The sequence below is a fragment of the Gopherus flavomarginatus genome, chromosome 3 (assembly GCF_025201925.1).
Source record: "Gopherus flavomarginatus isolate rGopFla2 chromosome 3, rGopFla2.mat.asm, whole genome shotgun sequence".
Lineage (NCBI taxonomy): Eukaryota > Metazoa > Chordata > Testudines > Testudinidae > Gopherus > Gopherus flavomarginatus.
In genome coordinates, this window is record NC_066619.1 from 25,568,786 (window position 1) to 25,582,930 (window position 14,145).

General features: G+C 39.9%; 2 protein-coding genes across 7 annotated transcripts in view; both read right to left on the minus strand.

The window, feature by feature from the left end:
* The window catches only part of AGXT2 (alanine--glyoxylate aminotransferase 2), a 346,088-nt gene that overhangs the window by 35,646 nt on the left and 296,297 nt on the right, over window positions 1–14,145 (minus strand). The gene's annotated exons all lie outside the window — the stretch shown is intronic.
* PRLR (prolactin receptor) overlaps window positions 363–14,145 on the minus strand; it is a 257,127-nt gene continuing 243,344 nt past the window's right edge. For all 6 annotated transcript variants that reach the window (XM_050943780.1, XM_050943782.1, XM_050943779.1 and 3 more), the window contains 6 exons: window positions 11,095–11,264; window positions 8,769–8,938; window positions 7,028–7,169; window positions 6,189–6,288; window positions 4,538–4,607; window positions 363–3,624 (listed from right to left, as the gene is read on the minus strand). In XM_050943780.1, the coding sequence (XP_050799737.1) occupies window positions 2,605–3,624; window positions 4,538–4,607; window positions 6,189–6,288; window positions 7,028–7,169; window positions 8,769–8,938; window positions 11,095–11,264 (1,672 nt within the window). In that variant the 3' untranslated portion in view covers window positions 363–2,604. The remainder of the gene's footprint in view (window positions 3,625–4,537; window positions 4,608–6,188; window positions 6,289–7,027; window positions 7,170–8,768; window positions 8,939–11,094; window positions 11,265–14,145) is intronic.

Genomic DNA, 14,145 nt, shown 5'->3' on the forward strand with positions numbered 1-14,145 from the left:
CATTTTGTCAGTATAATATTTTTGGATGTGCAAAATGGAATGCAGAATCTAAAGCATGTTTCTAAAGAAAAATGACTAGCTTACATTTACTGCAAACTTGTAGCGGGTTGGCTTACACAAATGGATGAGTAGAGTTCTGCTTTAAGCATAGGGCTATCCCATTTCTCTTCTTGGGAAGTACATTGATTAGTGTGCATTTTATTCAGAATATGCAATTTAATTCATAAATATGTTTCTTAAAGAGACCTGTTGACGTGATGCATCAAGCAGGAATTGGGCAAGAAAATGTCCAGATATTCTGCAGCCTCCCTCCATCCTGCATCCAAACAATGGCATGTGAGAGGCTTGAGGAAATAGACATTTTTAGCTACCATAAAATTTATTAGTTACCTTTTATGGACAGTATTTATTCACACTGGCATTCACAGCATTGCTACATTTTAAACATGGACTCAAAACTAAATCTATGAAGTACCAAGTAGGCAGTTTCAGAATCCCAGATACTCAATGACGTGCATCTCTGAGGCCTTGTCTACACTAAAGGAAAAAGTCATCTAAGCTACGCTATTTGAATTATGTGAATAGTGTAACTCAAATTGATGTAGTTTAGATCTACTTACCGCAGAGTCCACATTATGCAATGTTGATGGGAGAGCAAGCCCCTTACTTTTCCTCGAACCGGTGGAGTACAGGAGTCGACGGAAGAGTGATCAGCAGTCGATTGAGTGGATCTTCACTAAACCCACTAAATCGACCACCAGAAGACCTGCTAAATCAACTGTGTATGCATTGATCGCCACAGCATCGATCCTCTGGTAAGTGTAGACAAGCCCTGAGCAATGTAACTCATATATGGGATGGACGCAGCTGTTAACTACAACATAAAATGGCATTTGTAGTCATGCTGGAAAGACTATTTTCCAAGATGGAAAATGAGCAGCAATAGCAAAAGCAGCAGCAATAGCAAGAATGTCAATCTGGGTATATCTGACCCTAAGAGGGGTGACAGTCCACAGGCCATCAGGGAGACTGCAATTTAGGGAGGGACAAAGCCCCCAAAACCTAGCATTCCACTTAGTTTTACAGGAATAGTTGATAAAATAAATGGACTACATAATTCTCAATTCATTGTATTACATCTACAGTCTATTAGAAATATAAATTCATATCCTTCATTATTCTACAGGTCTCCTTTAGTTATTTTGGTGTTTCACTATTGAAATGATAGCTTCACTTCTCATCACCTCTTCCTGCATCAGCAGAAAAAATCAGTGAAGTTGTCAGGTAGGTAAATAGTTCTGGGAAGTTAGAAAATATTTTACTTTAGAAAAATAGTCTTCAAAAATACATTGTTGAACTCATGGGCTTTTACTAAAGTAGATTTTTATATTATGTACAATAAGGCAGTCTATCAAATAGTGTTCTTCTCTTTCAATAAAAGTGAACACTGTTCAGTTCTATTTGGCTAAGAGATGGGTGGGATGTAGTTTATTCATCATACTGAAAGGAAGCAGGAAAATATGTTGAGAATGATTTACTACTTTGCTACAATTACTTTAATAGATTATCTTTTATATATGAAATTGTCAACATCCAAAAAACTAACTCTTTTTTTAGGATCGAGAAAAATATATAATAGAAAAACCTATACCAGTGTTTAGAATTCATTAAGAAAAAATACACTGTATGCCATAGTAGTTCATCAGCAGTATACATGGTCTCTGAACTGTATGAACAACCATGGGTAAGACTATGATTTTGTCACGGAGGTTGTGGAAATCATGGAATCCTGGACTTCCAGAGACCTCTATGACTTCAGCCCACAGTGGCTGGGAATTGCAGGGTCCTTTTACCCTGCAATGGCTTGGGGCCCCTGGGAGCTCTGATCCACTGCAGGCAGTGGGGGCCCCTGGAGCTCTGAGCTGCCCAGCCATGTGGGTAGTGTCGGGACTCCTCGGCTCCCCATTTTGTCACGGATATTTTTAGTAAAAATCATGGACAGGTCACAGGCTTCTGTGAATTTTTCTTTATTGTCCAGGACCTGTCCGTGACTTTTATTAAAAATATCCATGACAAAATCTTAGCCTTAATCATGGTGTACTGACCAATCTCCTCAAATTTTGTATCTTTGTTGAACCTGCAATATTTGGCTAGTTTTCATCAAATAACAGAAGAAATGCAAAGTTCAATAATTTGTTTACATTGTAGTTTTCCATAGCACATAACATCCAACTTCCTTGCCCTTTCTCCCTAAATTGAAAACTATTTTAATGATCTGAGGTTTATTTATTCTATTACATCAACCTACAAATCCCCTTTTTCTCTTTATTAATTATACCCCAGTTTGTATGGGTTTTCCAAGAAACCATGTCACATACTTTTGTTTTACTGTACATAACTATTAACAAAAGTAAATCTATAAATCACAATTAGAAAATGAAATAATTTGTTCTGCAATCAGGTAGTAGAAAACATAGAAAGGTGCGAGCTACAACTGAGCTTTAGTAGTGTAATTCTATGTAATCCACATACTAGAACATTCCATTTTAATAGCATTTAATTTACTGTGTAGTGTTACCTGAAGAAGGATAATCAAACTTTCAGTTAATTAAAGGAGCGCATAAAGGAAGTTGGATCCAGGTAATCTAATCCACCAGTGTCTTTTTTGCACTCACTTGGAGTTGTAAAACAATAGCTCATATTTTTCTCTGTTTGACTTTGTTGAAGGTTCTGAACAGATTCCTTTGGAGGTTCTTGAAACATAGGTGTGGTCTGAACTCTTGAAACTGGTATTATTACTAGAATGCTGTTGTCCACAACTCTTGAGACCTTTGCATATTCCTTGCTGGTTCCAGGGACAGTACAGTTTTCAGTTTTGCCACTATCTTCTTTCTGTTTCGGTAATACAGCTAACGTCCCGTCTTGGTTGACTTTGTGAATTTCTACATAATCCATTAGTTTAGCAGACAAAAAAGGTGATTTCTCAGTGGGCAGCAATTGCATTCTGTCTTGGTCAGCTTTGGAATGCAAGCTCTCCACTTCTTGCTTGTCCAGCTTTTCCTCCCTGACAGTTTCAGTGGGTTTAGAATATTGTGACAGTTGATTTTCTTCATTTCCCCCCAAAACTGATGTAACAGCCCCATTCATGGTGCCAAGGGCTATCTTACAAACATCCGTAATGTTGTGGTAGGAGCATTTAGGAGTCTGGTTGTTAGGTAGCTGAGCTTCAGGCCACGCAGATAAATTTGTACCACCAATGCTAAAATAGGGTATTTTCCCTTTTAGGTCTGTGCTCTGAATTTTGCAGCTGTTTTTTCTGGCATTATTTTCTGAAATTTCACTGATATCTGGTGTTTGCAATGCTGATGGAGGGATTCTGGGCTCCCTGCTCCTCTCAGAGAGTAGGAAAGGGCTGTCACAGCTCCCTCTCCCTGAGTCACTGTCTGTTTCCTTGTGTGTTGACTTCTTATTTTTACTGGGATGACCTTTTTCATGACTTGGCATCAGTTGCTGATCCTCACTGTCATCTACCTCCAGAAATTCTACCAGTAGGTCCTCACAGTCTGATGTTGGAGGGAAGTCTTGGCAACCCAGAGCGCTCAAAAACTCGTCAGACTTCCCTGTCTGAGGGGATAACAACAATATACATTACAGTCACATTTGTGGCTAACTGTAAGATTTATCTGTTATTAGTATTTCTCTCTCACCCTGACTGAGACCACAGTGATTAGTCTATGTCTATAACATGGAAAACATGCTTGAATGCTGCAGTTGCTGTAATGTGTGCAGTTATACGGGTAAGGCTACCCTAAACCTAACCTTGTTTTGGTGCAAAACACAGTGGGAATCTACAAGCACCTCATATGAACCCCTTGTTCAGGGGCCAGATAGTCCCAAAACTTGTGCTTACGGCACACAAGGACCAGGGGAATCTAGTGATGACAATGGTACTAGGCAGCCAATGAGGTGGGGGAGGGGGCAGGATGATGGAAGACTATGGCCCAGCCACCTCGTCTCCTCTGGACAGCACATACTTTATTCTATTGAAAAAGAGCTGACAAGAGTCACTCAGGCTTTAAGCGGCCCTGGTGCACCAGGAGGCATTACGATAGTTTCAGATACAATGCCTCTGAGAGTAACTGCTTGTACAAACCCCCTCTTCAAATATACATCCCCCCCCACCCCGCGCGCGCGCGCACACACACACACACACACACACACACACACACACACACACACACACACACACACACACACACACACACACACACACACACACACACACACACACACACACACACACACACACACACACACACAGAGAGTGAAGGCACTAGCTTAAAAGCATGTCCTGTCCATATTATCAACCTGGGCATTTTACTTATTCTTCAAACAAATTCAAGCTATAAAGTACCTAGTTAGGGTAAAGGCTTGTTCCAGTATTAAATGCAAATGCCATCTTTGTTGTGTTCATTATTACAAAAGCTTGGCAAAGTGTGTAGCACTGAATTCCACTATATTCTTTAGTAATACCCACCTCTAGCAGATGTGTATCAAGTCCCTTTATCTTGGGCCCTGGGACTGGTGGTAAGATGCAGGCTACCATACTGAAAAAAACAAAGGCAGAGAACGTAAGAAGTGAAGACACAGACCCTATTACCCCAGTTGCTAGCCCATTTCGATATCAGTTCAAACATTTCTAATGTATTTGATACCTTTCTTATTAGACCTCAGCCCACTGTGTGACGCCTTTCCAGGACAGCGTCAGCCAGGTATAGCTCAGTAAACATTTTTAAGTGCCTTACGTATCTCTACAGGAAAGGGAATAGTGCAAATACTGTGGTGAAGTTAATTATGGTACTTATAAACAACAAGTGATATACATTGTCAGAATCACTTATTTCTGTTATTACAAATCTTTGGAATAGTACAGCACCTAACATCATTTTGGTGCTGAAATGCATCTCTCTCAAGTGTGGAACACAGCAGCTGCTAACACCATACAGCAACACTACATTTTGGTGATGAAACTGAAGAAAAATGCACTATTCAACTGAAACTGAACAGAGTAATTAAAATTCACTCTGATTGTAATCAGTGATTTTGGCAGAAGTCTTAAACTTCAAATAGTATGTCCAGGCCTCAGGCTAGTGTGCTTTTTCAATTGCTAAACTGTTCCTGTTCACAGGGGAATATTCTGAGGGCTTGTCTACACTTACAGCACAACTGTAGCACTTAGTGAAGACACTACCTATGCTGATGAGAGAGCTTCTCCCATTGGTGTAGGTACTCCACCTGCCCGAGAGGCATTAGCTGTGTCCACAGGCGAAGCCCTTCGATTGACATAGCACTGTCTACACCAGGAGTTCGGTCAGTATAACTGCCACACTTTGAGTGACAGTTAAAGCAACAAGCATTTTTAGTGTAGACGAGGGCTCAAGCTCTAATGGTTAGCTAGCGTCTGAGCGGGTGGGAGGACATAGAGGGGGGCACAAGGAGCCTGTCACAATCACAACTGCAATCTCTGTCTGTAGTTGGGGAAGCTCAAGGAATGCTTCCTTCAAACACCCCCATAAGGCCCCAAAGGGAACAGGGAGGGATAGGAGGAGACAACGCAAGGCACTTGCCCAAAGTTTATCACAGCACAACTCCCCCTGGGACAATGTGGCTTTTCAAAGCCCCACCACAGGCACTGATAGGTACAATTGGTTCTAAATATCTATACAAACAAAAAAGACTCCGTGGTGAAAACAAACAACCAAACAACAAAAAAAGCGCCACCATTTCACTATGCCTCACTAGAAAAATAATATAAGTTACACATATCACTTTGCTGTAGCAGCTAACTAGCCAGCACTATTTCCAGCACTGGGCACTTCACACTGCTGTGGTACTATGCGAGAAATAAACAAAAAGCCACAATAAAAGGCATACAGAAGTAGGAATACTCCATAATACAATGTTTGCCAAATGAAGTAGGAAAAACTAAACTCAAGGCTAGATTCTCAGTCAATGTAAATAGGCCAGTGAAGTTAAATTTACTTCAGTTCAGGATCTAATTATTTCTTGATAAGCTTCTAATAGAGCATAAAAACAATGAAAAATTAAAACAAATGTTAAAAGCTTGTTTTTAAAGGTAATTAACTAAATCCTTTAGATTTAATACAAACACTAAGGCAGCAACTTACCTAAAGCCTTTCAAAGCCACCATCCAGATAATGATTAAGCAAATAACAGATGATAATACAGCCACAAAGATCCAGACAAGCACATCCTTCAACTCTATGTCTAGAAAATACAAGCAGGAATGCTTTAATTGTATACAGTGTAGCAGCTAAAAAGCAGGTGATAAAAATGTTGCAAATGGCACCTATCTTTAAAATGGTCCTAACCCCCAAACTCAATTTTGTGGCTCGAGACCATCTCTAGTACATACTGATCTACTGCATCATATTAGTGCTTGATATTTAGGTGTTCTTCACCTGATGGCACAGCACAGGAAATAAAATGCCTAGGAGAAAAACCCTATACGAGTAAAAAGTACATGATGAGGGTAAATTTTGCCACAGCCACATACACCAACACAGGACAGAAAAGCAAGGGCAGCATCTATGCCATGCATACATCTGTTTTTGTGACTAGTTCAGTCATTTCATTGTCAAGTCCTGTAAAATATAATTAATGAAATTATAGGGAGGGGGCAACTACTAGATGGCTTTGAGAATTTCTAATAGTACATGAAGCCTTATACCAGGGGTTGGCAACCTACGGCAGATTCAGTGGAGTGGCCAATGCTTAAATGGGTAAGGAGAATGAACCACCTTCTTACTCAGAAGTAATCAAGGCTGAGGCAAATTGAAAACATGGTGTAGGGAAGCTGCCACTTCTGCTACCTTAGCAATGTTTTATCTGTCCTGTAGGTCATACAGGATTTCAGTCTTCAGGTCTGCTAGCGGGGCAGCTAACTAACGTACTAAATTCACTTCCATTTAAAAATAATTAATAAAAGGAGAATCAAATAACTCACCACTGGGGATTTGAATATAACTTTCTGAGCTCCATTCACTCCATTCTCCATGGTCCGGTTTGCAGTGTACCTGTGCAATGTATTTCTTTCCTGGATTTAAACTAAACAACTTGTATTGTGTTTGTTGTCCAACAAAAATTGTCTGAAGAATAAAGGACACAAAATCCATAAAAATTGAGAACATAAGAACGGCCATACTGGGTCAGACCAATAGTCCATCTAGCCCACGGGTCAGCATCCTTTCAGAAATGGTGTGCCAAGTCTTCATTTATTCATTCTAATTTAAGGTTTCATGTGCCGGTAATACATTTAAACATTTTTAGAGGGTCTCTTTCTCTAAGTCTATAGTATATGACTAGACTATTGTTGTATGTAAAGTAAATAAGATTTTCAAAATGTTTAAGAAGCTTCTTTTAAAATTAAATTAAAATGCAGAGCTCCCCTCCCCCAACCAGTGCCCAGGATCGTGGCAGCGTGAGTGCTGCTGAAAATCAGCTTGCGTGCCGCCTTCGGCACACCTGCCATAGGTTGCCTACCCTGATCTAGCCAATATCCTGTCTTCTGACAGTGGCCAATGCCAGATGCTTCAGAGGAAATGAACATAACAAGGCAATTATTGAACAATTCATCCCCTGTCATCCAGTCCCAGTATCTGGTCGTCAGAGGTTTAGGGACATCCAGAGCATGGAGTTGCATCCCTGAGGCATTTTGCTACACAATTTTTAGGCTATTTAGAAAGTTGACGAAGTAATGGGAGTGTAAAATGAACAGTACTGAAACTAGATAGCATCATAAGAATCTGCAATATGGGAATTGAATAATGGTCCATTTATTATATAGTCATTTCTCAGTTTTCTAATGTAATGCTGTGAGAAAAATTTTAGCTCTAGTGCAATGTTTAAGTGAAACTATTGTGAAAATACACCAGGACTGGATCTCCCTTTCTCCCAAGTTTTATTTACTTTGGTTTATGAATGCGAAAAACAAGGAAGGATCCAGCAGATGACGAAGGTGATGGGGAAGAGGATGTCCTCTAGTCATGCGGGGTACTCAGTTAAAAAAAAATTCATTCTGAATTGTGAATGCGGAAAATGTGAAACTTGAAAGGGTTTAGAGGATATTGAGAAGAACAACACAAGCCAACAAAGAGAGACAGCATTTTGGAGGAGCAATAGCTGACGGAGCACCAAAGATGAACTCTGAGCGTAGCTCAAGTGAGTAGTGAAGGCAGAAGAAAGTTGTGAGCTTGGAACCCGAAGACAATGTCCCCAGATTTAAGGACAGGGAGAGGTAAAGGCATGTGCATACATTGTCATTATATAGCCTGCCAATGGAATCTAATGATTATTTGCATGGATGGAAATAGTTTCAGATAATTTTACCACATACTGTTACTGAGCTTTCTGTTAGCAATTTTATGTCTGTGGTTTAGAATCGATTACTGTGGTGAACAACAGCAATCAAACCCATATCTAGCGCATGGTTAAACTAGGCATGACAATTTAAAGAGTATGATAATACTACAGTTAATATACAGTCAAATATTTTTGCCAAAGGTTACCACACAGAGGTATCTGAGATACCACTTTATTTTCTTCTCTAGGTGTGGGAAAATACTGTGATCTCTCATACAGCGCTGTAGGGCAACTTTTGGTAATGCTGAATTTTTGATGGTGTCTGGTGTGTTACATTCACGGATATAATATAACTGAAAAGAGAAGACCAACTAGCAAAATCTTACCTCCCATTCGTCCCCTTCTTCAGGTTTTAGTCGCAACTTATATTCAAGAGTAAGCCACCCAGATTTGACATCAGCCAGTGGAGGTGGATACCATTTCAACAACAGACATGGTTTTCCATCTACTTGTTTTTTTACTTCTAGAGACAGGTTCACAGGAGGGTCTGGCTGAACTGTAAAAAGGAGAGAGCAGAGATAAAGGGTTTGAATCACCTTTGCCTTGCACCTTGGCAAGTCATTTACACTTCTGCAGAGTGGGTGTAAAATGCTATCAACTGGTGTAAGAAAAGTGAGTAGAGAATTCTAAATTGGGAGTATTTTATATTCATCTGCTACCTGCAACTGTCAGGTTTGTTATAGCTCTTTCTGGTATTGTGCTAAAGGAGATTAATAATCTTTTGGAAATGCATGATAGCATGAATGCACAAATTCGAAGCGATCAGAGTAGTTTATGCATTGAGTTCATTCTGAGATTTGTAATATTATGAACTGATAATTAAAACTGAAAATTATTTTTTTGCTGCATTATTGTTTGCTGCGTTACTGTTACCTCTCTCCGCCATAACCTTGAAGAGACAACATAGCTAGTGGGAGTACAATATAGTAAAAATCTACTGTCATGAAAGTCAGCAGATATATCTCTGAATGCACAAAAGTAGCAGATTTAAGTAATTAAGTAGGTAACATTTTACATAGTCACATCTCTCACATAAAATTCAGAAAAAAGACAGAGCACAGTCTCCATGTGCATATGCAGTATTTAAAAATAATACATGAGTTGTTGGCCAGTGTCAACATTAAGGCATTGTCTACACTAGAAAGAACTGAATGCAGATTCCAGCAACAATTAGTAGCATTGCAGCTGCATCATTTCAAACTGCTAGTGTAGACAGATTCAGGCATTTTTACCAATATGCCACAAAAACCTGCACTGAGTAAGTATTCATGACATGGTGGTAAAAATACTGTAGCCATGTCTACAGTAGTAGTACTTACACAGTTTCTAGCATCCAGGCAGCTACATCACTGCTGGCAAACCGGTACTAAATTTTTCTCGTACAGATATACTCTTACACACTCTTATGCATGAAATAAACTGAATACTTGCCCAGAGTTACTTCTCTTAGGCAAAACCCTGAGAAGAGAATGATCCTCACACCATGACCCAAAGAGCAACTGACTCAGGCTCTACTGGACCTGATGGGAAAGCAAATTCCAGAGTAGAGGACTCTCTATTGATAAGACCATGCCCCAGATATTCAAATCTAGGGAGTATCAACTTGACTTCAGCTTCTGTAGTGGCAGAATTGAACTGATGTTTCCCAGGACTGTATTTGATACATGTACGTGTGATATATGGTATGTGTGTTGACATGCAAATAATATCAAATGCCATTTCTGTCCTGTTTTCCACTTTGGGGCATTCAGGAAATATATAGCAAGTAACAGAAACTTAAAAATGGTCAAAGACTTGCATGGAATGTAACCACGCAACTAGAGCTATCCGAATAACCAATATTCTGTTCAATTGCCAAATGAAAAAAAAAAAAAGTTGTTATGGGTCAACCCAAAATGAAAATGGTTTGAATTTTTTGGTGAAATGAAATGTTGAAAAAAAGTTTTGTTTCGGGTTGACCGAAATGTTTAAGTCAACCCCAAACTAAATGTTTTATTTCAATGTTGAGGTTTTTAAAAAATATTTTTTTTTCAAAATAAAATCGAAGGAAATTCAGAAATGTAACAACTTTCTGAAACTAAAAGTCAAAACATTTCATTTTGGAAATGCTGAAACAAACCATTTTGATATATCCAACTTTTAAAATATTTTTTCCAACCAAAACAATTTGTAGAAATTGACCTGAATTTGCAAATTATTTTGGTCAACCCAAATCTGCATTTTTTGGGTGAAAAATGGGGAAAAAAAGGAATCTCCATCCTTAGAGGTTTTAAAGGCCCAGCTTGACAAAGCTCCGGCTAGGATGATTTAGTTGGAGTTGGTTCTGCTTTGAGCAGGGGGTTGGACAAGATGACCTCCTGATGTCTCTTCCAACCCTAATCTTCTCTGATTCTATGAAAAAAGGTTTAGTATGAAAAATTTCATCCAGCTGTTAAAATAACATCGATTAAAATCAGTGCAATTTTAAAAGTTATTTCTGCACACTGGCAGGAGGCTATATGCATTTGTCAGCAGTTTTAACTTAGATGCCACATTGCATGGGTGTATATTTTTTACACATTACCTGGGTCCTGAACACTGGATCTGAAAGCCCATGCACTTTGGATCAGTTTGCCTCTGGCTCCACTGTTTAAAATAGTCTTAATGTCTTACCTATGTAAGTCACATCCACATACTGAGGCTCAGAGATGTTACTTCCCATCTTATTGGTTGCCTTTATGGTGATATTATAGATTGCCCAAAGTGAGGTGTGCTTTTTATCAAAGTAACAGGAATTGGGGCCTGCAGTTCTGTAATCTGGACATTCATAGATCGATTTGTCTCTGAAATTAAAGAAACACAGTAATCAGGAAATATACAGAATAAAGCACGTGAATTTTACTTCTATCACTACTACTACTTAGGACTCGATATCACCCGCTCATGCTCTGGGGGACGGGAAGAATGCATTCATCCCCAGCATTCAAGAGAGTGCAGTTGCCCTAGATACTGAGATGATCTGCACACCACAGCCCCTAAAGGGTGTGGTCTATCAGCTGTGTGTGGGAGTGTACAGCTGGCTAAACGCTGCAGAAGGTTATCTGGTTTTCTTTCAGAACAGCAGCAAAGTGAGTCCCACCGCATGCCACCTGCCTCTGCCAAGTGCCAGGTACTAGGTGGCCTTGGAAAAATCTTTTAACGAGCCTACTAAATAATTCAAACATTCATTTCCCCCCCTCAAATTCATTTAGCATGTCTGATATACCTTCAACATCTGTTTTGTGCATCTCTCCCCCATACCCAAAACCTATTCTGTGTCTTTCGCCCTCTACCCCTCAAAAATCCAGTTTGTGCCTCTCTCTGTGTCCCCAGTAATCAATTTATTACTATTCCCAAACTGAGGGTATGTCCACACTAGAGCTGGAAGGTGTAAATTCCAGCTCTAGGAGATGTACCTGTGGCTAGCTAATGTGACAGATTTATGTTACCAATTTGCCTGAGGCGCTACGTGATTAGGCTGAGGCTGCAGGATTGTTAGGGGTGGAGATGAAGAGCACACCAACATGACTAAATTTTAGAGCTTTATTAATAAAATAACAGCGGTGAGTGATGGATTTGCCTCCAGGTTACTTAGAGGAAGGAAAAAAACGTTAATGCCCGAGCCCTAACCCATTTTTATACATACACACACACAACCTAAGGCTGGTCAGCCTGGGTGTAACAGAAGAAGAAGAGGGGGAAGAGTAGACGAGAGTTCTGTTTTGGGCACAGGCCATTTAGGGTTTGCTGTTAATTTTTAATTTGCTTTAGCTTTTAGGAGGGTTTTAAGTTTTGGGAAGATGTTTTGTTTAGGGACCTTTGTTTCCCATGCTTTTTGCACCAGTTGAAACCAGCCTTTTGTGGGTTTTTTAACTGTTTAAAAACACATTGGCTTTAGGGACGCAAATTCCTTTTTTTTTTTTTTTTGCTGGTCTTTACTGTTTGACTAGTTTTTGCAGCCCCTGCAGTTTTGTTTAGCTGATTTTTTTTTTGTTACAGCTGGTTGGGGTTGGAATTTATCTCCCCCTCCCCCGTTTTTTTTGGCAGGCAGCTGAGAGTTGGTTGTGTGCCATGGCCTTGGGCTGGAGTTAGCGTTTTATTTTTGGACCTAGCTGGAGTGTCGAGTTAACCCATTCCCTTCTTCCTTCCGTCCTTCCTTCCTGGCCTTTTGTAACCTGCAAAGGAACCTCTGACTCCACATTCACACCTTTAACCCTTTCTGAAATACCTTGCAATGCCTGCAACAGCATTAGCAACATACAACGCTGATTTGCCTCCTCGGGGGCCATTGGGTTGTGACAGCCCCCCTCAGCCCCAAATCAACATTTTGTTGTGAGGGGTCACCACTTAGGTTTTTACCCTTTCTCTGACCTTTTACATAAACAGCAATATAGCACAAATAAAATGGTTAGGGCAGCAACAATTGCGTGCACTAGCCTGTAGTGGCTTTTGGCTTTATTAGAAAGATAGCGTAACCCATTTTTTTGTTGGCATAGATGCCCCATTTGGAAGGCTGTGGCAAAGGCAGCTTTTTTTAGATTAAACGTGTTCTGAAACAATGTAAAGGAGGAGGCATTTGTTTGAACAAGGTTAGTTGTTTTTGGGTGTGCATTAATGGCAGGAAAACATTGGGTGTGATTTATGAAAAAATAAACACAACATAGTTAGAAACATTAACAATTCTTTGAATAACAGTGGGCCAATGCACTAAAAAAAATTGCGTTTTAGATTGTATCAGCAAGTGGAGAGGCACTTTGGGCTGGTGGTTTTTTAAACACACGCTGAGGTATTGGTAAATTGCTGTGCCTTAGTGGGGGCATATTTTGATGCCTTTCCATTTTAGCACATGCCTTGACCCACCTTGTAAAAGTGGCTTGGCATTGCCCTTTTTTTTACAAATTATTTGAGGGGGTTTTATAGGTTATAGTTGCCAGGTGTTGCCATTTGCAATTTATATGTGCTCATAGTTGGGGGCTGCAGTTAGCACATACCGCTTAGCCATGTTATTGGGGGGAGCCACCTTTTACACAGTGCAATGGACTACCCGGTTTTAGAGGCAGCCTTTTTAAAGGCCTAGTTGGATTTTTATAGTGGGGTCCCCCACTTTTTTTTATAGGGCCAAAGGCCGTGAAGGAGCAGGCTATGCCTATGTACTTTTAATTAGTGAGTTTTTAGGAGTAGTGAAAAGGCTATTGTTTTTTGGGAATTTTTGAGTGAGATGGATTTTTTTGGGCTAGGCTTTATGGAGTTGGGTTACGATGCTAACGAATGCTGGGTTAAATATTGGATGCTACAAATTTGGATGCTACGAATTTGCTGCGTTAAATATTGTTGGATTTGGAAGCACACAGAATTTTAAGCTAGTTGGTTTTTAGCCTTAATTATGGTTGTAATTAATTTTTGCAAGGTGTTTTGCATGTGGAGGGCCAATCTGGCAGTATGTTTGAGGGTGGAGGTGGCCACTGTAAGGTGGGTGAGATTTGCACTTGTGACCAGCCCCGTGGCCTTTTTAAATTGTTTTAACTGCTTGTTTTTTTATCGCCCACTGCTGAATATTTTAAATATTGAATTAGCCCCATTCCACAACGAGCTTAGTAGGGTTTGCCTTCTGGGGCGGGGGAACAATATTTGGGTAAGGAGGGGAAGTTGGAGGGTGCCCCTCCAGTACAATTGGGAAGGAAGGCT